The 23,142-nt window shown below is 44.4% G+C and overlaps 3 protein-coding genes across 3 annotated transcripts; 2 read left to right on the top strand and 1 right to left on the bottom strand.

The window, feature by feature from the left end:
- Positions 1–8,165, top strand: LOC130113424 (uncharacterized). The gene is made up of 6 exons (XM_056281026.1): positions 1–261; positions 595–740; positions 1,096–1,157; positions 1,275–1,388; positions 6,271–6,369; positions 7,917–8,165. The coding sequence occupies exons 1-6, from the start codon at positions 139–141 to the stop codon at positions 8,117–8,119; spliced, it is 747 nt and encodes a 248-aa protein (XP_056137001.1). The 5' UTR covers positions 1–138; the 3' UTR covers positions 8,120–8,165.
- Positions 8,166–16,659: 8,494 nt separating this feature from the next.
- chic2 (cysteine-rich hydrophobic domain 2) lies at positions 16,660–21,150 on the bottom strand. The gene is made up of 6 exons (XM_056280102.1): positions 20,806–21,150; positions 20,094–20,148; positions 19,375–19,530; positions 19,154–19,210; positions 18,995–19,054; positions 16,660–18,877 (listed from the first exon to the last, which is right to left on the bottom strand). Exons 1-6 carry the CDS (start codon positions 20,940–20,942, stop codon positions 18,827–18,829), a joined length of 516 nt encoding a protein of 171 aa, XP_056136077.1. The 5' UTR covers positions 20,943–21,150; the 3' UTR covers positions 16,660–18,826.
- Positions 21,151–21,210: 60 nt separating this feature from the next.
- Positions 21,211–22,774, top strand: rhbdd2 (rhomboid domain containing 2). The gene has a single exon (XM_056280256.1). It carries the CDS (start codon positions 21,387–21,389, stop codon positions 22,476–22,478), a length of 1,092 nt encoding a protein of 363 aa, XP_056136231.1. The 5' UTR covers positions 21,211–21,386; the 3' UTR covers positions 22,479–22,774.
- Positions 22,775–23,142: the final 368 nt, after the last annotated feature.

The following is a 23,142-nucleotide window of genomic DNA, read 5'->3' as shown; positions in this document are numbered from 1 at the left end:
ACTCTGAACTGAAAGAGCTGGATAAAGCTGAGGTAGAAGCAGTCAGTGCACCACAGGCGAGGTGTGCGGTGGATGTAAAAAGAACATTCGGGCTTCTTTTATCCAGTCTTGTCTTGTCACAGGCGTGTGTGTTGAGCCATGGCGGCGGTCGCTTGTGTCGTTGTCGGCATCGTGCTCAGTCTTCTCTCTGTTGGACAGTCAGTTCCTCTCCCCACCTGCGAAAGACTGATCCAACCTCTGGAAAACCCAAGCAGGGACATGGTAAGACATCCTTTTCCTTCACACCCCCCCCCCCCAGCTCTGAACTTCTCACTGCAAGTTATCATTCCCATCAGGAAGCTTCAAGAAGTATTCTGACACATACTTTTACAACAAAAGCCACCACTGGCAAATCCAACAATATTTCTACCGTTCAGTCAAAGACAGAGGCGGATGATAGAAAGAAAGAAATGTCCTTTAAGTGGTGGGCATCCGGCGTTTACATATGAAACACTTCCCGTTGGACTGGGACCTCTTGTAATACCGGGTCTGTAATGTCTAATCCATGAGGATGTGAGGTTTCGGAGGACAGCCGATATCTGCTGTATGTTTCAGGTTCTTGGTAAATGGAGATCCGTGGCAGAGAGTTATGGGATTGCCGTGGACAGAGAGCTGTTGCAGAGTTTAGCTGAAAGTGCTCGGATAGACGTCACTCCTGGCTCCCAGAGCAATACCCTCACTGTTGTCCAGGTTCAGAAAATGTACTAATCTAAATCTTTCTTCAACACGGTTTTATTTCCTGTGCGCTCATTTTTTTTGAGGGGGGGGGGGTATTGTTAACGTGACACCTGCACCAACATTTTTACACAACAGTGTCAGCTTATATATCCCTCAGTAGGAAGCAACATGTGACAAAGACCAATAGTTGCACTAATAGTTCATTGCAAAATGTACTTTTAAACCAGCATTCACTATGTAGGGATAGCTATTCTATTTTCCAGTGACAGGATATTTTATTCTGAAATGAAGCTACATTTGCTGATTAATGGATGTATTTTTTATTTTTGCCAAATCTTCACTGCCGAGGAATATAACTTTAGCTTTCATTTGTGAAAGGTTTGGCGTTTGCACTACTTTAACATCGGGCATGACTTTTGATAACAACTCTTACCATGCGGGTGAGTAGGTACAAGTGTACTTATTGACTTTAAGCAACAGATTTGGACTCTGTCGCAATAATAACAGACTTTGTGTGTGTGTGTGTGTGTGTGTGTGTGTGTGTGTGTACTCCACAGTCCATCCTATCCCTACTACTGACGTCCTATTGAACACCAGCTGTTCCGACTGTCTCCTGTTCCACCAAAAAAGCGCCGCTGGAACAGCTCAATTTACTACGCTTCAACTTCTAAGTATGAGGAGGCATTTTGAATCAAATAACACTTGGTGATGTTCAGTCTAACAGCCTAACAAGAACTTGCACACAGTACAAGTGTCTACTATTACTTTCGGCTGCTCCCGTTAGGGGTCGCCACAGCGGATCATCCGTTTCCATTTCTTCCTGTCTTCTGCATCTTCCTCGGTCACACCAGCCACCTGCATGTCTTCCCTCACCACATCCATAAACCTCCTCTTTGGCCTTCCTCTTCTTCTCTTCCCTGGCAGCTCCATATTCAGCATCCTTCTCCCAATATACTCAGCATCTCTCCTCCACACATGTCCAAGCCATCTCAATCTTGCCTCTCTTGCTTTGTCTCCAAACCGTCCAACCTGAGCAGTCCCTCTAATATAATCGTTCCTAATCCTGTCCTTCTTCGTTACTCCCAGTGAAAATCTTATCATCTTCAACTCTGCCACCTCCAGCTCCGCCTCCTGTCTTTACGTCAGTGCCACTGTCTCCAAACCATATAACATAGCTGGTCTCACAACCATCTTGTAAACTTTCCCTTTAACTCTTGCTGGTACCCTTCTGTCGCAAATCACTCCTGACACACTTCTCCACCCACTCCACCCTGCCTGCACTCTCTTTTTCACCTCTCTACTGCACTCCCCGTTACTTTGGACGGTTGACCCCAAGTATTTAAACTCAAATGCCTTTGTCACCTCCACTCCTTGCATCCTGACCATTCCACTGTCCTCCCTCTCATTCACGCATAGATATTCCGTCTTGCTCCTACTGACTTTCATTCCTCTTCTCTCCAGTGCATACCTCCACCTCTCCAGGCTCTCCTCAACCTGCACCCTACTCTCACTACAGATCACAATGTCATCCGCGAACATCATCGTCCATGGACACTCCTGCCTGATCTCGTCCATCAACCTGTCCATCACCATTGCAAACAAGAAAGGGCTAAGAGCCGATCCTTGATGTAATCCCACCTCCACCTTTGAACCCATCTGTCATTCTGACCGCACACCTCACCATTGTCACACTTCCCTCATACATATCCTGCACCACTCCTACATACTTCTCTACAACTCCTGACTTCCTCATACAATACCACACCTCCTCTCTCGGCACTCTGTCATAAGCTTTCTCTAAATCTACAAAGACACAATGCTACTCTTTCTGGCCTTCTCTATACTTCTCAATCAACATTCTCAAAGCAAACATCGCATCTGTGGTGCTCTTTCGTAGCATGAAACCATACTGCTGCTCGCTGATCGTCACCTCTCCTCTTAACCTAGCTTCTATTACTCTTTCCCAAATTTTCATGCTGTGGCTGATCAGCTTTATACCTCTGTAGTTGTTACAGTTCAGCACATCGCCCTTGTTCTTGAAAATCAGTACCAGTATGCTTCTTCTCCACTCCTCAGGCATCCTCTCACTTTCCAGGATGTGTTAAACAATCTAGTTAAAAACTCCACTGCCATCTCTCTTAAACATCTCCATGCCTCCACATGTATGTCATCAGGACCAACTGCCTTTCCACTCTTCATTCTCTTCGTAGCTGCCCTCACTTCCTCCTTGTTAATCCACTGAACTTCCTGATTCACTATCCCTACATCATCCAACCTTCTCTCTCTCTCATTTTCTTCATTCATCAGCCCCTCAAAGTACTCCTTCCACCTTCTTAGCACACTCTCCTCGCTTGTCAGCACATTTCCATCTCTATCCTCGATCACCCTAACTTGCTGCACATCCTTTGCAACTTGGTCTCTCTGTCTAGCCAATCGGTACAAGTCCTTTTCTCCTTCCTTAGTGTCTAACCTGTCATACAACTCACCATACGCCTTTTCCTTTGCCTTTACCACCACTCTCTTTGCTTTACGCTGCATCTCCTTGTACTCCTGTCTACTTTCTTCATCTCTCTTACTATCCCACTTCTTCTTTGCCAACGTCTTCCTCTGTGTAATTTGCTGTACTTCCTCATTCCACCACCAAGTCTCCTTGTCTTCCTTCCTCTGTCCTGATGACACACCAAGTACCTTCCTAGCTGTCTCCCTCACTATTTCTGCAGTGGTTGTCCAGCCATCTGGCAACTCTTCACTACCACCCAGTGCCTGTCTTAACTCCTGCCTGAACTCCACACAACAGTCTTCCTTCTTCAACTTCCACCATTTGATCTTCGGCTGTGTCTTCACTCGCTTCCTCTTCTTGGTCTCCAAAGTCATCCTACAGACCACCATCCGATGCTGCCTAGCTACCTTCTCCCCTGTCACCACCTTGCAGTCTCCAATCCCTTTTAGATGGCGCCTTCTGCATAAGATATAGTCCACCTGTGTGCACTTTCCTCCACTCTTGTATGTCACCCTGTGTTCCTCCCTCTTCTTGAAATATGTATTCACCACAGCCATTTCCATCCTTTTCGCAAAATCGACCACCATCTGTCCTTCCACATTTCTCTTCTTGACTCCATACCTTCCCATCACCTCCTCATCACCTCTGTTCCCTTCACCAACATGTCCATTGAAGTCCGCTCCAATCACCACTCTCTCCTCCTTGGGTACCCTCTCCACCATGTCATCCAACTCACTCCAGAATTCTTCTTTTTCATCCATCTCACACCCAACTTGCGGGGTATATGCGCTGATAACATTCAGCAATACATCTTCAATTTCCAGCTTCATACTCATCACTCTGTCTGACACTCTCTTCACCTCCAGCACGCTCTTGACATACTCTTCCTTCAGAATTACCCCTACCCCATTTCTCCTCCCATTCACACCATGGTAAAAGAGTTTGAACCCACCTCCGATACTCCTGGCCTTACTCCCCTTCCACCTGGTCTCTTGCATACACATACTTTCTTCTTTCCATCATGTCAGCCAGCTCTCTCCCTTTACCAGTCATAGTGCCAACATTCAAAGTTCCAACTCTCACCTCCACATGTCTACCCTTCCTCCTCTCTAGCTGCCTCTGGACATGCTTTCCCCCTCTCCTTCTCCTTCGCCCAACAGTAGCATAGTTTCCACCGACACCCTGCTGGTTAACAGTACCGGTGGCGGTCGTTGGTAACCCGGGCCTCGACCGATCCGGTATGTAAGTCTTATTTATGATCCACGTATTTGATTTGGCAAAGATTTTACGCCGGATGCCCTTGCTGACGCAACCCTCCCCATTTGTCCGGGTTTGGGACCGGCGCTAAGGATGCACTGGCTTGTGCATCCTCAGTGGCTGGGTTGCACACAGTACAAGTGTATTAATAATAAAAGTAATAATAATAAATCAATCTTATATAGCGCTTTTCTAATACTCAAAGTGGCTTTACAATAAACGGGGTGAAACAAGACTACAGATAAACTTAACACAGACCTACAGGGGTGGATGGGAAGGGGAGCTATGAGAGGGAGAAGCGGCAGCCACACACAACGCTAGCAGTACTCTCCAACTTGGACAGATACAAAAGGGCAAGAAAAACAAACATCACAAATCACAGATGAAGTCTGAAGAGGTGAGTCCCGACCAATGACCTGAATGTGGGCAGCCCGTGGCAGTGTCCGATGCGCTTGGGGAGGGAGTTGGGAGGGAGTTGAGGAAGAGGGCAGGTCGAGCGCTCAGTCCCCAGCCTGCCCCAGACCAGGGGTGGATGAGCGGACGAGGGGCACGAGAAGGCAATGGAGAAAAGGAGTAGCTTGAGACGGGACTGGAAGAGTGGGAGGGATTCCGAGTCTCTAATGATTTGGGGAAGTGAGTTTCAGAGCCTGGGAGCTGCCCTGGAGAAGGCTCGGTCACCAAAGCCGTGGCGGTTGGACCTGGGGGTAGAGAGATGGGAGGCTGAGGTGGATCTGAGGGACCGAGAGGGTTGGTTGGGGGAGAGGAATTCGGTGAGGTATGGGGGAGCCAGTTTGTGAAGGGCTTTATAAGTAAGAACCAGGATTTTGTAATTGATCCGGTGGGAGATGGGTAGCCAGTGGAGGTCTTTTAGGACTGGGGTGATGTGGTGCCAGGATTTGGTGAAAGTCAAAAGTCGGGCAGATGCGTTCTGGACCAGTTGGAGTCTCTTGAAAGAGCTAGCACTGATGCCATAGAGGAGTGAGTTGCAGTAATCAAGGCAGGAGAAGATGAAGGCACGGATCAGTATCTCAGCAGCAGGGCATGTGAGAGAGGATCTTATTAGCTTTATATTTTAGATAAATTGTTTGCAACTGAATTCAAAATTGGACTTTGTGCAGCCAATGCTACTTACTATATCAAAAATCTATATTTCAGTCAACATCTTTATGGGATAAACCGACCAAGAAAGCACATTTAGTATAGGAGATGTATACCAAATCCTTATATATCTGGTAATAGATGATTTGTGGTTTGGTTTCAAATTGTAACTACTTTACAAAATGCCTGAACTACAGTGCAAATGCGAATGCAATAAGATTGATTGATTGAATTAGGTGGGGATGTTTCAATGAATTCATTAAAATAACTGTGACCTGGGCGGCACGGTGACGCAGTGGTTAGCGTGGTCGCCCTCACAGCAAGAAGGTCCTGGGTTCGAGCCCCAGGGTAGTCAAACCTTCGGGAGTCATCCTGGGTCATCTTCTGTGTGGAGTTTGCATGTTCTCCTGAAGTCTGCGTGGGTTTCCTCCCACAGTCCCAAGACATGTAGGTCAGGTGAATCGGCCGTACTAAATTGCCCCTAGGTATGAATGTGTGTATATGTCGACCCTCTGTGAAGACCTGGAGGCCTGTCCAGGCTGTCTTCCTGCCTGCCGCCCAATGACTGCTGGGATAGGCTCTAGCATCCCGCGACCCGACTTTGGATAAGCGGCTTGGATAATGAATAGATGGATGGAAAATCTTTTCTGTTGATTGTATATACCATGCAGTATGAATGCTTGTTCCTCCTCCCCCAGGTAGGAGCGGGAGGGTGACTGCTTCTGAGTTAGAAGAGTTCGAGGAACAGGTTAAATGTCTCAAGCTGCCACCTCCTATAGTCATGGACCCAGAGAAAGGTATGACCTTTGAACCCAGTTGTCAGTCTTGTAGCCAAACCCTATACCCCCGTGTGTAATCATGTTAATGTGCTTTGCACCATGAGGCAGCAAAGGGTTTGCTCAGTTTTGTAATGTCGGCCACGGTACTGACACAGAATTTGATTTTGAGTTTTTAAACAATGAAAGAAATTCCGTCCACAGTGAATTCTCAAGGAAATATGAGCATATGCTACAAAACCAGTCAAGCTTATCAAGGGATTATCTTGTTTTGAGTTTCATGATGTATACTTCAACATAATGCTTGTATATAAAAAAATACCCCATTGGCAGATATTGCTTGTTTCAATTTAGTGCACTTGTCTCATGAGAACAGGACTTGCTTCCAGACATTTACTCTAAAAAAGAAAGATTACCTCAAATCAGATTTCTTGTTTTAAGATTAATTTGAATGTATAGTGAAAATTCCTTATGGCAAGTCTTACCATCATGAAACAAAACCACATCCGGCTTCCCACTCGCAGACATGGCCGCCTGACCAAGCCGGAGGTAACGTGGGGATTCCACCCCCGTGTTGGTAGGCAACGGAACCACTACGCTACCCGGACGCCCCTATACTTGCAATATCTTGAAATAGGCATTATGAGAATTAATACCCGATAAGCTTGCCTTTTTTGCAGTTTACTTTTTTACAATTAAGTGATATGCGGATCTGACAACCTGAATTTTAAGACCAGAATTTTAGCAACCTGAATTTGTGCAACAACCGAATATTTTAGAACTTTATTTTTGGAAGGTGAATATTTATGTTTTGAATTTCTAATGCTGGAATTCTGTTCTCAATCAAAATATAAGTTGCAACAATTATGAATGTAGCACAGAAAAAAAAATCAAGCATTATTATTGCTGCCCCCCCCCCCCCCCCCCAAGAAGTGTCAAAATGCAGTGCAAAAAAAAAAAAAAAAAAAAATCAGGCATCGTAAATGCTGTGGGATTTATGTCGAATTGTGTCAAATTGCAATGCAAAATAATTCAAGCATTGTTATCGCCACATGTTTTCATTCAGCTCATGCGATTCAATATGCCATTTTGCTTTGAGGACTTCTGGCACTGTTTTACTTCCACACTGTAGCTGCATGTTCATAACTAGGGTGTAAAAGAGTAAATTACACACGATATGTGCTCAGTTAAATCGCCAGTGGGCTTTCTTTTGTCAGTGTCCAACTAATCAAATATGGCCACAGAATAATGAGTAGAGAGCACTCGAATAATAGGTGATCTCGAGTATAGAAAAAGTGGGAGATGGACACAGCGGGGTTGATTATTGATGAGTTCAAGAAATCGAGTTAAATCAGGTTGCCAGACCCATCTCAGATTGAACGGTGCAGGGGTCACACGGTTATGAAAAAAAATTAACGAATCTCCAAGAGGTAAATTCATAAATGCTTTTTGCTTGTTTAGCGGCGAAGTGTCGAATCTGTTTGTACAGGAATCTGCATACACAGGATATACTACTCTCTATACAGTGATAACAATCTAACACACTTGAATGTATTTCTTTTGCACAGAGCCTTGCCCAGACCCTGAGTCTTCATCCTCAAACACACACTTCCTGGACTTGACCAATAAATGGCATAGGATTTTCAGTGTGTTGGTCACAGCAAATTTGCTCCAAGTATTAAATGAAACCTGGACCGAAATAAGAGAGAAGGTCTGTGGTACTTGGGCGGACTGTGTCGGACCATCTAGTGTAGACATTGCCTTTCTGTGAATAAAGCATCACGATGTGCCAAATGGGCCTGACTGATATAAATGGAGATGCATGAGTCTGCATTGCAAAATTTCTACATCTTTTTTTTTTTTTACTTGGTTTTTTTATGCAATGTGGGAAGCGATACATAATCAAAAGTACATTTAGTTCTACTTCACAGCACGGACTTTGCCATGGTTGTCTTTCAAAGTTTCTTTTTTTTAAACATGATCGACAGCTGATAAAATTTTCTGTAGTAGAGGGGAATATTTTTATGATCATAGTTCAGATGAAAATTTGCCAAAAAAAGAAGCACGCATGCCCAGTGGTGAATCAATCGGTCGCAATAGATGTGTACTGCATTGATTCATACAGACTAAAATATTACACTGACCTACCGTGAATAAACGAGTTAGACCAGTGAGCAGTTTATCGTGCACAATACACATTTTGAATTAAAAATGGACGTTAAGGTCAGCTTTCTGTGTAGTTGGGTGTCACGATGAGAAGACCCAGGTGCAGACGGTGGATGCAAACCGGTTCAGACAACTCTTTTATTACACGAAATTAACAAACAGCAGGTACAGACAGCGGGGAGAGCTCACAACAGACGAGGCCCTCTGGCGACTAAGAGGCTCTGTGTGTCTCAAGTGAGAGCGTGAGTCCAGAGCCCTAGAAAGAGAGAGTTACGTCAACTCCGTAGACGTCAATGGGCCAATTATTCAACAGCAATGGCGGATGATGGGAGCCCCGGATAGTTCCAAACAGTGCGACCCAGGGCAATAGGATTTGTATGGCGAAGGTGTTTCTCGCATTAATCAAAGGTTAATTTACAGGTAAGAAGCTACAGTTGACATTTTAATGATGACCATTTCACAAGCACGTTTGAATCAAAATAACGATATAATTTAAAGCGTGACAGCTCGTCAATTCCTACACATGCGCATAGAATGTGTGTCACGTTGGAATATATCTATATCTATATATAAATGTAAAAATCTGAAAATATTGGTTGGTAGTTACCAGAAATCGCGGCTAAGCAGTTCATTTAAATGACCCGCCAAGCTTCGTTTGGAACTGTTCGGTGGCTACGTGAACCACGTGACCCTCTCGCGTTCTGACCCCTCATACGCCCATTTCACGTCGCGGCCATCTTGGATTAAAAAAAAACAAGTGGTGGGAATTTAGCCACGCCCCCTTCTTACTCAATCGGAAATCAATGCAGCCGGGGCCAGCGGCAAACATGGTTTGGACTACCAACCTCGAGCACCTACCGTCATTTACCACAAATGACATCGAAAATGGGCAGAGAAGGGGCGTCGGATCCCAAGGGATGGGAGAATATGAAAACTAAGCTGGATCTTTTCTTTTTCGAGTACTTTCTGCCTCTCCTGTGCCAGTGAGGAGAGACACATACACACAGGGCTGTATTCAAAGAAGCTGTTTAATCACAATAAAATAAAAAATAAGATACATTTAATTTTTATACTGTACATTCAATATTTATACATTAGATTGTCCCATCTAAAATATTTTCATTCTTTGTCCTTTAACTTTAACAAAACTTGGTTCATTTTAAACTAAAATATGTTGGGTCAACTGTCATTCTGTTGTAGCAATAAACTGGAACTCGCTACCAACTCAAATCATCAATTGTTTACTAAACTAAGATAGTGATTGCTCATCTCAAGGTGTGGGCTAAAAAAATGGGACTGTACTGAAATGAAGTTAAATATGTTTCAATCTATCTAAGGTTTGTGTGCACTATTTTCTTGTCAGCTGAATTTAACAAAGGTTTAAAACAGTGGTCCCTGAAAATGTGTTAAGACAGCACACACAGTCCACAGTTGGTTGACTGTTCCACTTAGTGAAAGGAGTATGACTCCATCAAAAATGTGGTACTCCTTTATGCGTCTTATTGACCATTCGACATGTATTCTCAAGCCAGCAATACTCTGTGTCTGTGAGCTCATCACAGCTAAACTGTCCACTTGGGCCTAAAAATGCAGGGATGACAAGTTTTACATCTATTTCATCGAGCAGATCTTTGATAAGGAAGCCCTTATCGGCCATGACCTCATCACCTGACTAAGAGGTCCAGAACACCTGACCTCTTAGTTATCTCCTTATCAGAAATACATCCTGTGTATAGATTACTTACCAGGCTAACTGACCCTGAGGGAGTGATCCCAATTAGGGATTTCAGTGTAGTGTTACTTTTATAATGGGAGTATGTCATGGTGCTCAAAACCTTCGAACTAGCTGTCTCGATGCGGATCTCTGTGCAGTCTAGTATCACTCTTGTGTTTGGGTAGAATTCCCTGAATACTGGTGGCATTAGCTCGTCTACTGCTGCTCTACTAGGCCATATTGGGAGGGTCCCTAACATAAAGAGCAAATAGTTGGCCCACGTCGTACAGTTCCTGCTGACTGTGGCCGGCGACACATTGAATCGTACAGATAAATCCAGAGCAAAAAAGCCCTGCCTCACACGGCACAAGAACAGGAAAAACTGATCAATCAGCGATAAATGCTCTGCATGGAAGCCAGACACAGAAATGTGTTCTAGGTTATGGCTGTTCCTTTGCATTTGAGTCCATCGCACCATGGACTCTGCAGTAGGCTGTAAAGCTAGGAAGAGTGCTTTGAGGGCGTGGTAATCTTTAAAACCAGTGTAAAACCTGATCAGATTGGGCGCACACTGGAGGCGTTCTAGACCAAAACGCTCACCTTTCAGCTTTTTATCTTCGTCCTCCAGGAAAGCGATGCATTTCTTTACTGCGTCAAGCTGGTCTTCCACAGAAAGGGGCTTCACGTCGTCGTCATGATCAGGTAGAGTCGCCCAAACCTCACTGGACACATGAGGATATGTCATACACGTGGGACGCAATATAAAGCCACACATTTTCCTGTTATCAAGATGATGTGTTTGTAAATCCCCCCAAGGCGCGGCGAACACGAGTAGCTTTCTTGAACAGGTTTAATGAAGTCTCCAAATCTCCACCAACACCGTGAAAACTGTATACATGAAACAATACAATTAGCACAATTAACATAAAATCATACCGCACATAACGTGGGCTACACATAGCATACATAACGTACCTCGTTGGCTGCATGCCAGAATGAGGGAATTGTCCGTGAAACTTGCAATGATTGTCTTTGATGTCCTTATGGCTTCCGTGACAAACATTAACCCATGATGCTCGCGAACAACGAGAAAAGACCGCGGGCCACCCGCAAGGCCATGCATCATCCCGCTAGGAAGCAGGCGGAAGCGCGCGACCGGAAAAGTAGGCGAAAGCGCGTCTCCCAAACAACGCGAGACCACACCCAAATGCACACATGGAAACAATCACAAACAAATCAAACCATGCGTCACCCAACAACCAACGAACAAACAACGTACTAACCAACCATGGAATCAACCATTAATACGACTTGTAAATAACTATATATAAACTGTATATCAACCAAGCATCAATGAAACGTATGCACCATTATGGCTACATTTACAGTGTCAGAACAGAGCTATCCACTGTTGAAAGATTAGTGAATATATATATATATATATATATATATATATATGTTTGAAAAATTATATTGTACTGACAGTAACAACTCACCTATCTCCCTCATGGTCCTCTTCATGTTCCTCTTCATCTTCTTCTGCTATTAAGTCACCAATGCGACTACAAACAGGAGCAAACGTTTTTGAAACGTCGAGGATTTATCTCTTTCCCTTCTTTGATAGGAGTTGCAGGATGGTGGTACACAGCAGCACGACATGTTGCTTCCAGCAGTGTTTTCAATGAAGTAATAAGGGGGCGTGGCTAAGTTCCCACCGCTTGGTTTTTTTCTAAATCCAAAATGGCCGCGGCGTGAAATGGGCGTATTGACGTAACTCTGTCTTTCTAGGGCTCTGTGTGAGACGAACCAACAAGGAGCCAGAGCAACCGAGGGGTATATATACCCAGGGAGGCCAATCAGGGAGGTTGGGCGCAGGACCCGTACAGCCAATCGGAGAAAGGGGAGGGAGATTGGCCGCAGGTTCGCTGGAACCGGACAGCCAATCGGAGAAAGGGGAGGTGCGTGGAATCCGGGAAATCAGGGTAACTCAGGTACACGCGGGCGCAGGTGAACTAAAACACCAATCGGGGGATGGGAGAGTCCCGATGACCCAGATCACACACACCCATGAGTGTTTAATTAAACCTGCGGATTAAATGTGTCTTATTTGAGAGTAAAATGACATATTAAATAATGTATTTTAGGTATTTCAAATACAAGCTCTTAACGTATTTTGCTACAAATTACATCTTTTTTGTTGTTGTTTTGTTTGTTTGTCTAGCAAAATACAAATTACAAAATACTCAAAAGTAGGCATTTTAAATACATTTAATTGAATTAGAACCCATCTCTGGTTGGAGGTTATTGATCTTGGCGCTGACGATGGCAGACCCCATCGATATATGTACAGTGACTTGTTGCCACACCCTAATTTTACATACTGAGCTGGAATGTTTGATACTCTTGTGGCTTTAATTCTGTCTTCTGTGCAATGCAACAGTAAGCCCAAAGTACACCTTAACTCTCCAGCTAACAGATTTACAGGGCAATATTTAGAAAAGAGGAAAGAAAGAGTGTTTTGTTCTGTCACCGTCGTCTGCGACAACTGACAATGGTGTGGCATATAATTCTCTCACTACAGCGCCTGATGATCACCAACTGTTAATGTCTACGACCCAATTTTGGGGAGTATTTTGGAACTTATTTGTTTTATTACTGAAACCTCAAAATATCAACATTTTTGTCATGTGGAATGCGTCTTGTCTGTCATGTGTTGGAGTGTGTATGTGTGTGTGTGTGTTTAATGTCAGGGGTGCATTCACTAGACTCCAGAATCTCCCCCCTCCCCCCTCCCCACTGCCAGTCACGCTTCATCCACCCTTTACACCCCGCGTGTGCGCCTAATGGGTCCACGTCTTTCTTGGTTTGGTACAATCTTTTGCCCAACGGCCAGGGGCTCCCCAGCACCCCTTATTTCGGGGGGCCTGCATTGCGGGGTCCTCTACCTGAAGCTCGAACTCGGCTTTGAGGGGTGCCACCACGCCCTCTGCTTCTTTTTCACCCCGCTCTGCTGAGTCTGGAGCTGTGCCTGCTGCGCCATTTGAAGATTGTCTGTCAACCAAGCTTTGACCGCGTCATATTCTTTTCAACATGGATGACATACTCTTGAACAGCTGGCAAACGTCCTCTGTCCCAGCCCACACAGTGTTTGCATACCTGGAGGCCGATTTCTTGAGTTCTTGAGCTGCTGGTCATGCGAACAGCCATTTTGTTCGTTTGGTGGTGCCGGTGGTGCGAGACCGCTGTTTTCTCCGAAAACGTTGGTCATTCTGACTAAAAGGTCAGCCACAGTCTCTCCAGGCTGCTGTTCGCAGTCCTTTATTGTCGCCTATCTCATGGTGGCTGTGAAATTGTCTCTCATTCTGCCACAGAGTTCTCCAGACGGCACCGATAATAGGCATTGTTTGCCTAGTTATAAGGGCCACCTTCTTCTGGCTAGCCTCCTTGCACTCTGTCCCATTTCAGTTTCATCCTTGGCTGTACCTGGTATGGATGTGGGCTCCACATGACGGGCTCTGCTGCTGCAACCAGCTGTTCTTGGGCCTCTTGAGATAGACGGGCAGTCTGCTGTCAGTCTGCAGCAGGTTGCTGCTGGTCTGTGGGTCCCCGATGAATGGCTGCGATGGGACAGTAATTAATTGTCCCCCGTATCTATTCTCGCTGTTCTTTTGCCTATTTGTTTTCTCTGCCTCCTATTTCCACATCATAAATGCTTTCCCATCTACTTTACCTTTCTCTTTTTCTCTTTCATGTTTTTCCATTTTATCCTGCAGTTTTGCATGCTGACTTACACTAAAACTACCATTTTTAGACGATCCAAATTTATTTTCCACATTCGAAGCTGTTCACAGGAGTCATCTCCATGTTTTTTTCACGAGTAATTTTTGCACATCCTGTCAGACTTCTCATTTAAAAGTTTGCCTTGTTTTTCCCCCCATTCTGATGTCATGCAGTCACTCGCCCCCTGATGACATAATAGAAAACTATTTATGCCGATTCACTTTGAAAGAGTTACTGAAATCTTACTGTGGATAACACTTATTCTATATATTCTGAACTGCAGCCCAAAAACCAGAACAAGTGGTGGCCCGGTACAAAAAACGTTCTTAGGCGGTTCAGTCGAGGAGGGACCTGCTGCTTTCAAGCACGTCGGGGTGGACCGGAACACGGTGGTGGTCGGTGCTCTAATCGCGGAGCTGTTCATTGCTGCGCCTGGCAAATATAAGGAACTCTTTGAAAACCACAGCAGTCAGGTGAAAGTCGATGTGTTTGCCACATAGTGTACCACTGCAGCTCAGCAGGACCCAGCGATAGAGGACAGAATCAACGCCTGTAAGGCTTCCGGAAAGCTGCTGCCCCTAAAAAAAAATGTAAAAAAAAATGTGATGCTGGGGTAGGAGAGCAGAAAAGCTGACCTAGGATCTCAGAAAGTTTTCACACCTACTGTTATGTTGTAGAACTAGGGGAAAACTAAATCCTGGCCTAGATCAGCGTTGACACCATAGGCGTTTCTAGCCCATTTTTGGGGGTGCTGCAGCACCCCTAAATTGAACCCCAGCACCCCTAAAATTGAAGATTTTTTATTTTTTACCGTATGTCCATTTTTAATAAGCTGAAGAAATGTCAAAACCATATCTAGTATATGGTTTAAACGTAATATTTTAACAACAAAAATACAGCACCCCCCCATGCTTCGAAAATGGTTTGATCCACCCCCCCAAATTTATCTTGCCCGGCCGGCCAGCACTCTGGGTGCTCAGCACCCCTAAAGCTCTGATCCTAGAATCGCCCCTGGTTGACACTCTCAAAATGTTTGTTGAATGTTTGTTGAATTTTGACACTGCGAAAAATGTTATGATATTATATATTTAAAAAAAATTATTTCTAGTTTTTCCCCTTATCCCACCCGATTAACCCAATGGCATATGGCTCACGTTTCCACAGGAAGGAGATAGTCGTAACACCAGCTTCCTTCAAACTCGTGTCGGCTGCTCTCGCTATTTCACACGCTGAAGCCTCGCGTGGATTGCATCAGCTTCAGGCCGCGAAGGAGGCGTAGGGAGGGAGAACGCTTTCGGTTGTTTGGCTGCATGCGCCCGGGTGGGCCAGAGGGGTCGCTGGAGAACGACGAGTCCCCGAACACTACACCGATCTACCCCCGCTATCCCTCGGGTAAGGGTGGCCTAATGAATGCCTTACCCCGTGGACGATCTAGCCGTGAGCGGTTACGGCGAGTCCGGGATACGAACCTCCCAGCCACATGACGAGCGGGTGGCAGGAACGGCGGTTTATTCCGCTCGGCCACCAGAGCGGCACGATATTATACTCGTTGTATTTAGACACTTATCTGTGATCCATTGTTGGCGTTGGGGAGTTTTTGTTTAGCCATGTTTTTTTACACCTGACGGAAATGTATTTTGATATGAGATTGCAGAGGTTTATTTTCATTTTACAGTGCAGTTGTACAGCTGAATGTTTTCTGAAGGCTTACAGGGAATTGCAGCGAGAGTTTGCTTGCAATAAATATTTATGTGTTCTGTATCACTTTATGTTGTGTCTGTTTCCTTTTCTGTTGAGAGAATAACAGACTTGTGAGTGTCAAGGTACTGCTGACCTTTCAATGTCATTTGTAAATGCTTTGTAAGACATAGATAGTCCTCATTTTAGATGAGGTCATACAAAATACTTAACTAGTAACTACCGGAATTAATCATGAATTGTAGTACTAATAAGTTTATAAAACATATATTAACATAACATCTAACAAAACATCTATTACCATATTAATAACTGGTTTGTAATTGATATACTTAGTTTTGAAATGGTGAGTCCATCATTTACAAAGTATGAAAATACAAGTATTAAACACATTATAGATGCTTCTTCGTCAAGAATAAAACGTTTATAACTCTATTTATGAATCGTGTATTAATGTGGGAACAATGCTTTATAGATGAATTCAGTAGTTACTAATACTTAATTAATACTTATCTAATGCTTTATAGTGTGTAGTTATTATAAAGTGTTACCGGCTGAGTCTAGCATGACAACCGAGTTATCTGAGCGAGCAGTTTATCGTGCACAATACACATTTTCAAGCAAAAATGGCCATTAAGGCCAGCTTTCTATGCAGCTGGGTTACTAAACGGAAACTTTGTGGAAGAAAAGGCTACAGTCTTGTTTATAGGTAGTTTATTACTGTACATACACCTGCTCATGAATCATACACACATATATTACATCTCTCTCTCTCTCTCGCTCTCTCTTGCACACACACGCACACAAATTCCAGAATAATCTACAGATTCTATCAAAAAGGGACAGATTTGTTTGTTGGGCAGGGTTAAATGACAGACCGATATATACGGAGAACACTGCATCCCTGTACACAGAAGTGAACACGTGTGCGTACATATACACAAATATCTGCATATGGTCTTACACCTTTATTTTACAGAGAACCGACAACCGATCAGAGATATAGAAAAATGACGTGAACCAAAAGGCAACCTAGTGATAAAAAGATCAATATAGGCCTAGGTGTTGAACAAATAAACCTAATTAATGTCTCGAGCATCAAGGGGATTGTGGAATAGGGACTTCCTTTAACAACCGGGCGTATTTTAGGTCTAGCTTCAAAACAAGGTAAAAAATAACTCCTTCAAATAATCCTGTTTACAATTATTCAAGTAATGCTGCGTCTTTATATTTTACCTCCATGTAAATTTGAACATACCTGAAAGTGAAATTTTCTAATGCTACATGTGTTGTTGTTTTTAATCATCAACCCTGAGTGTGACTCGTACAATCACCAGAGCTGAGTGGCCCGAACCGCGCTGGCTCTCTTATTCTTATGACTAATATAATGTCATGTGTCTTTATTATCGATCAAACCTACGTTGCTGCAGTTGAAAAACATTACAACCAAAAGTGTACAGAGATACCCAAATTCACATAACATCGAAACATCACTCCTTCCGTGTTCCCCTTCCCCATTGCAAAAAGCCGGCTAGGGTCTTATGCTGTGCGTCTCTCGAGCAAAAGCGGTGCCCTTCAGTGTGCACTTTACAACACCTTTCTACTTCCTGGAGCAGATCTGGTAGAGCCTGATGAAACCAACCTCTTAAGACTGAGTTATTACACATCTCACGAGTACTTTCTGCAGTGGGACACACCCTTGCCCAAACACAAGCAGAAGCCAAGATCAGCAGACACGTGAGTGGGGGACATACAAGAATGGAAGGACACAACCAAGTTTGTGTGCTTTTGTGTTGACACGGGACCCGCGACACATCGGAGGCCAAAGAAAACAGCAATAACATATTTTGTGCAAAAATGTAGGCTGAGTCTCATGAACGAAGATGTTACATGTGCACATACAACTTGTAAATCATAACAAGGGTAACAAAGTTGTTCATGGTAAAGCAATACTCAACGATAGCACCCTGCTTTAGATTCAGAGTATCGTATCATGTCTGATTTGTCTCTTTTTGCAACAGTTTTTCTCAAACATACATTCTCAGACACATGCCAACACAGTGAACGTTTTATGCACACACCCATCGCCCCACTTTCACACGAACAGGTAAACAAAACTAAAGATACTAAAAAAAAAAAGGAAAACGAAACTTTTGCTCTGCATCATCAATAGGTTAGTCTTTTGCTTCAATAGTCCACTGGCACCTGGCAAACATTGTTAGGCAGCCAGAAAAGACAGCTCATCACCTGGATAATGATACTGAAAATACACTGTTCCAGATACAGGTGTAACACAGAGGTCCATTCAGCTTATGGGGAATACGGTCAGAGTTTGATTGTCTCTGGGTGTGGGTGATGCACAGTCAAAAACTTGCAGATATATGGAGAGGGGAGAGAGAAATGAGTCCAGTAGTTCATAAGAAGAGTGACAATATTGACTTTAGCTATTTTGGCCGGTAGCCTAAGCTGTTCCCTAAAGGCTACTCAACTTGCTATGAAGCTGATATTAATCAAGTTTCCTCAGATTTTCTGATTAAGTTCCTTGTGAGTTCCACAGAGTGATGCCTCTACGTTTTTATGAGGATCCACAACACCTTATCAATTTTTTCAAGTCACTGGTGCAGGTGACTTGATAGAAAATAGTATATGAAAGTATTTCAAAAGATTTATCACGTTCTTATTGAGCCTTACGGTTGTACAACAGAAGTGTGAAAAGATTCCAGTTGTAGCACATAGAACCAAATTCAGTTGTCCAATCTCCAGTTCCAAGTTCCTTCACGCTGCCCAGGCCTGGAAATTGCCTGAAAGCTAACAAGCCAGTGTGAATCAACATGGCTTGAGATTATCTGAGGGTCACAACTCCTCCAGAAGGTCAAGGATCAAAGGTCAGTTCACTCCAAATAATAAAATAAAAGCTATGGGTATGCTAGGTTTGTAAACAATTACAGGGACTGGTAGATCGGGAACTGGATTAGTGAGGAAGGCAAGAGGACAGATGATACCCTGTAAACATGACTTGGTATTGTACTTGGGGAAGGATGGTTTGGGGAGCAGGACAACCATTAGGGGTCACTGACAGACCCTGGCAGCAGACAAGATCTCAGCTCAGTTGCAGTATGGCTAGTCTGGTCTGAAGATGGGGATCTTGGGTAGGAACTCTATTAGGATAACCTGAAGTGGAAAGAGAGATGCTCATTAGAAGTGATTAAGTAAGTAGGGGTGGGCAAGGATGGGTAAGTTTGCTTGTGCTACCGAGTCTAGAAGCCCTGATTCGACACAAATACTTACGTATTCCATCATGTTGTTGGTTTCACACTTCCTTTTGCTCAGTCTCCAATGCAAACACAGCTAAGTGACAGAAATAGAGGGAAATCAGCAAGGCATTCTTTCATTTCCTTTAGATTTCTCTGATACATAAATGTAAATTTGCATGTCTCTCCTACTCACCTTGTGGTAGAGTCTGCTGTTCTCCCACTCCAGTAGCTTTTCAATGGATCTTCTTGTCTGTAGAGTAAAATAGTGCAACAAGGCCATCGATCAGTATTCCACATTAATCATTAATATTGTCCCAAAAACTGTTGTGGTGGAATTGCAAATACACCTTAGTGGCATGTATGATACTGAATGCACGAGACAGAAGGAGTAGAGAAAAAGAAAGACCCTCTTACCCTCTTGCTGAGGCAGATGACAGGCCACAGGCTAAAGCCCAATGTGCAGCAGCAGCATAGGCAACCACACAGCAGCCAGCGCACGTTCACCGGCAATGTCTTTTTCAGGCAGCTGTTAACACGGTTGATACTGGCCTTGAACTCCTCTGGCGCCACCTAACGACATAGACAGCAGTGCAATCAAAATACACATTTATGCAAACAGAAACAACACTAGATTTTTAACTATTTATTACTTTCAGTTGATGTGATGTTTTATTCCATTATGAAATGCACAAAGCTTTATTTACTGCATCCTTTATGCAAACAGAGGACTGAATAGATACATTTTGCTATTTTAAAAGAACAATTGAAAACCCCCAAATTTGTTTGAAAGAATAGACAAGATTGTCTGCTTAATGGCCTTTAATATACCTGTCACTGAAAGTCAATAATATTTCAAATACCACCTCTAATCCAAAGCTGTCAACTCTGAAGTTATTGCCAAGCCTGTCCTACCAAACCTCAGTTGATTTAAGGTTTAATTACAGCTTTTAACATGTACAAAGGCTACAGAGCTACAGGGCTGAGACACAAGTTGAGCTAATTTAAGATAGAGCAACCAAATCACTCTAGAGCTAAGGATCCACGATTGACCATAATGGAACTATGCAGGGTAAAATGCATTTTACTGGTGAATATGTGAGCGTCTTGTTTTCCTTTTAGCATAGGATAATCACCTTTCCTGTGAGTGCTGAAGGAAATTCAGACTCAAATCTGTTGCTGAGTCCAAACCTAGGAGGTGGGGGTGGGGTGGGGGGACAAGATGATTATACAAATTACCAAATGTACCCTAAATGTGAGAAATCGTCAAAATAACTTTTTTTTTTTTTTACAAGACAACAGATTCTGATTAAAAGCTGCTTAAATAAGTGATTAAATGAAGTTAGCCATCCAGTATCACGTATGGCATTACACAACACCATCTCTAGATTTGATCATGTGCTGAGAATAGGAAAAAGTTTTTCAAGAGTGTCAGAACTGCTTTAACATGACATGACTATTTCACATACCATGAGGTAAACAGACACACACGCACGCACAAGCAAACAATCAATCAAACAAACAAACAAACAAACAGAGACATGCACACATTAACATGGCCTTGTATGTCGGCTTTGCTAAAATGGGGCGCTAGTATTGGCTACAGTGTTAGCCAGAGAAGCAGTTGGCTAGCAGCCATTCGCCAGCTAGTGTAAGTTAGCAGATAACGTTAGCCAAAGCTAACAGCTAACTAGCCAAGTCTCAATCTAACAAGTCAACCCCGTTAGCCGACCTAGCTACAAGGAAGGTAAACGCTAAACATAAAACGCAGACGGCAAATCGTTTTCACGTTGACGGTAATCATCGACCCCCCCCCCCTCTCCATTGAGCCCACCGACTGCCGCTTACACAGTGACGTGGCCGGACCCTCGCACCACCACCGGGTCCGGAGCGTACTTGAGGAGCTGCTCCTCCGCGGCCCTGTCCTCGTCCTCCTCCTCCTCCTCCTCTTCCTCCTCGTAGATCTCGTCAAAGTCCTCCATCATCGCACGGCTCGGCGTCGCGCCCCCCGGGACAGAGGCCGGGACAGACACGATGTCGGACGAATGGTTGAGACTTTATCGAGAAACGATGACCGGGGGAAGGAGGGGGGGAGGGAGACAAGTACAGCAAAGACGAACAGAAAGTGATCCGTCCCAGCCACGACGGCTCACATCCTCCAGCACTGTGGGCTCCGGAGCAAAAACATCAACATCCGCCGCAATCCACGGACGACACCGGAAAGGGGACGGGCGTGCTTGCGTCAGGAAACAGGAAACGGGAATGAACCCCGGACCGGAGAGGCGGGCGTCCGCGCGTCAAAACCACCGTAGCGGTAGAGCTGAAATGCTGCTGTCACACACGTTTAGTGAGTATTTGTAAACGATTAACTAACCACTGTAACCACTAAAGCTCAAAAACACGAGTCCGGAGTAGAAACATTTCTGCGCATGACTGGCACGCGGAAGTGTTTTCCCCCAGTGCCGGAAGTGGCTGCGTTTGAAAGACTGGGTGGTAAACCGCCGCCGCCTCCTGTCAGCTGCGGGATCGGAACTACGCAGAACTTCTCCGCCGCGCTGACGCGAAGTCCGAGGATGCTTGCGCCAACTGCCTTCAGAGATTTAGCTCCTGGTTTCACAAGTGGAACTCTTGCGGCGATCTCGCTGTCATGTATCTCATTTGCTATCAAGGTGCATTTCGACGTGACCCAGGCCGCCTTTAGTGTCGGTGCCGGCGTTTTTCAACGCGGACATGTACACACGCTCATCATTTACCCGTATTTCCACAACACCTCTATCCAGCTCTTTCTCAACGTCGCTGCTCTGCTGCTCCTCTGTGGCCGTTTTGAAAAGAGCGTCGGCACTGTCCGTTTCCTTTTTTTGTTTCTGCTGCTTTCGACCTGCACGGGATTGTGCTATGCCTTTTTGGACCTTCTGCTGAGCGATACACAAATCCACGTTGAAGGGTTGGTCCCCACAGCCCTCGCCCTTTTGGCTGTGACTACTGTGCACACTCAAATGACCAAAGCATACCTTTTGGGAGTCAATGTGCCTGCACTGGCCCTCCCATGGATATTTCTCATAATAATAACTGTCTTCATCCCACAAACCGTGCTTCCCTGCAATATCATTGCGATTCTGGTTGGATGGCTGTATGGTAAAGGATGGTTCTCCTTTGTGGATATGTCTGAGAACAGGGCCACATTTCTGGAGAAGATGGTGCTTTTCAGGTTGTTGAGGAGCATCTGTGGTTCTTGCTTTATCCCTGCTTCCACCGAGGAGCGAAGGAAGGCCCTCCTCCCCCAAATCAGCCCAGCCCCTGGGTCCTACCCAGTCCAGGCCTATGCTCCATTATCCAGCATCAATACCTCTGAGACCACACCCACGATGACTGAAGGCTGGCCAAATTCTGCAAGTGGCTCGTCTAGACCCATGCCACCTTTCCCTCCCCATGGACATGATCCAGCACATAGCTTTTGGCCAAGTCACGGACACAGTTTAGAGCAAACGTTTAGTCAGCTGCCACCACAGGCCTTGTCCTAGCCACACCCAGCTGTAGCTGTGTGGTCCATTTTGTCTGCTTCACAACGGGTGGCACTGGTTTGTCCAAAATGTCCTTGCCTGGAACTGATTTATGCATTCTGGTGATTACCTGCATCTTCCTTTTGTCTGTTTTTACATCAAGCATGACAGTGTATGGTGGCTGGTCAAGGTGTGTTTTTAGCATTAATGCCACAGACTTGTTTTATTGGGAGTTCATTGGCCACACTGACATTACTTAAATGTGTATGACAGATATTGAATGTTGAACATTCTTAATAAAGGTTTTTTTTAATATCGCTTGCATTTGTTTGTATTTTCATATTTGAATGGATATGCTATTACATAAAATTAAAATTTCTCTGTGGAAAACAATGCTCTCACATCTCTTTTCTATCCGTTTCACCAACAAATAACGGCTCTATTTCCAAATTATTTGGTCCTACAATTAAAATAGCATAGAAAACTACACTCACTGGCCACTTTATTAGGTACACCTTGCTAGTACCGGGTTGGACCCCCTTTTGCCTTCAGAACTGCCTTAATCCTTCATGGCATAGATTCAACAAGGTACTGGAAACATTCCTCAGAGAGTTTGGTCCATATTGACATGATAGCATCACGCAGTTGCTGCAGATTTGTCGGCTGCACATCCATGATGCGAATC

The sequence above is a fragment of the Lampris incognitus genome, chromosome 5 (assembly GCF_029633865.1).
Source record: "Lampris incognitus isolate fLamInc1 chromosome 5, fLamInc1.hap2, whole genome shotgun sequence".
NCBI classification, from domain to species: domain Eukaryota; kingdom Metazoa; phylum Chordata; class Actinopteri; order Lampriformes; family Lampridae; genus Lampris; species Lampris incognitus.
The sequence above is the reverse complement of the archived record's forward strand: the minus strand, read 5'-3'. Positions and strand labels throughout refer to the sequence as shown.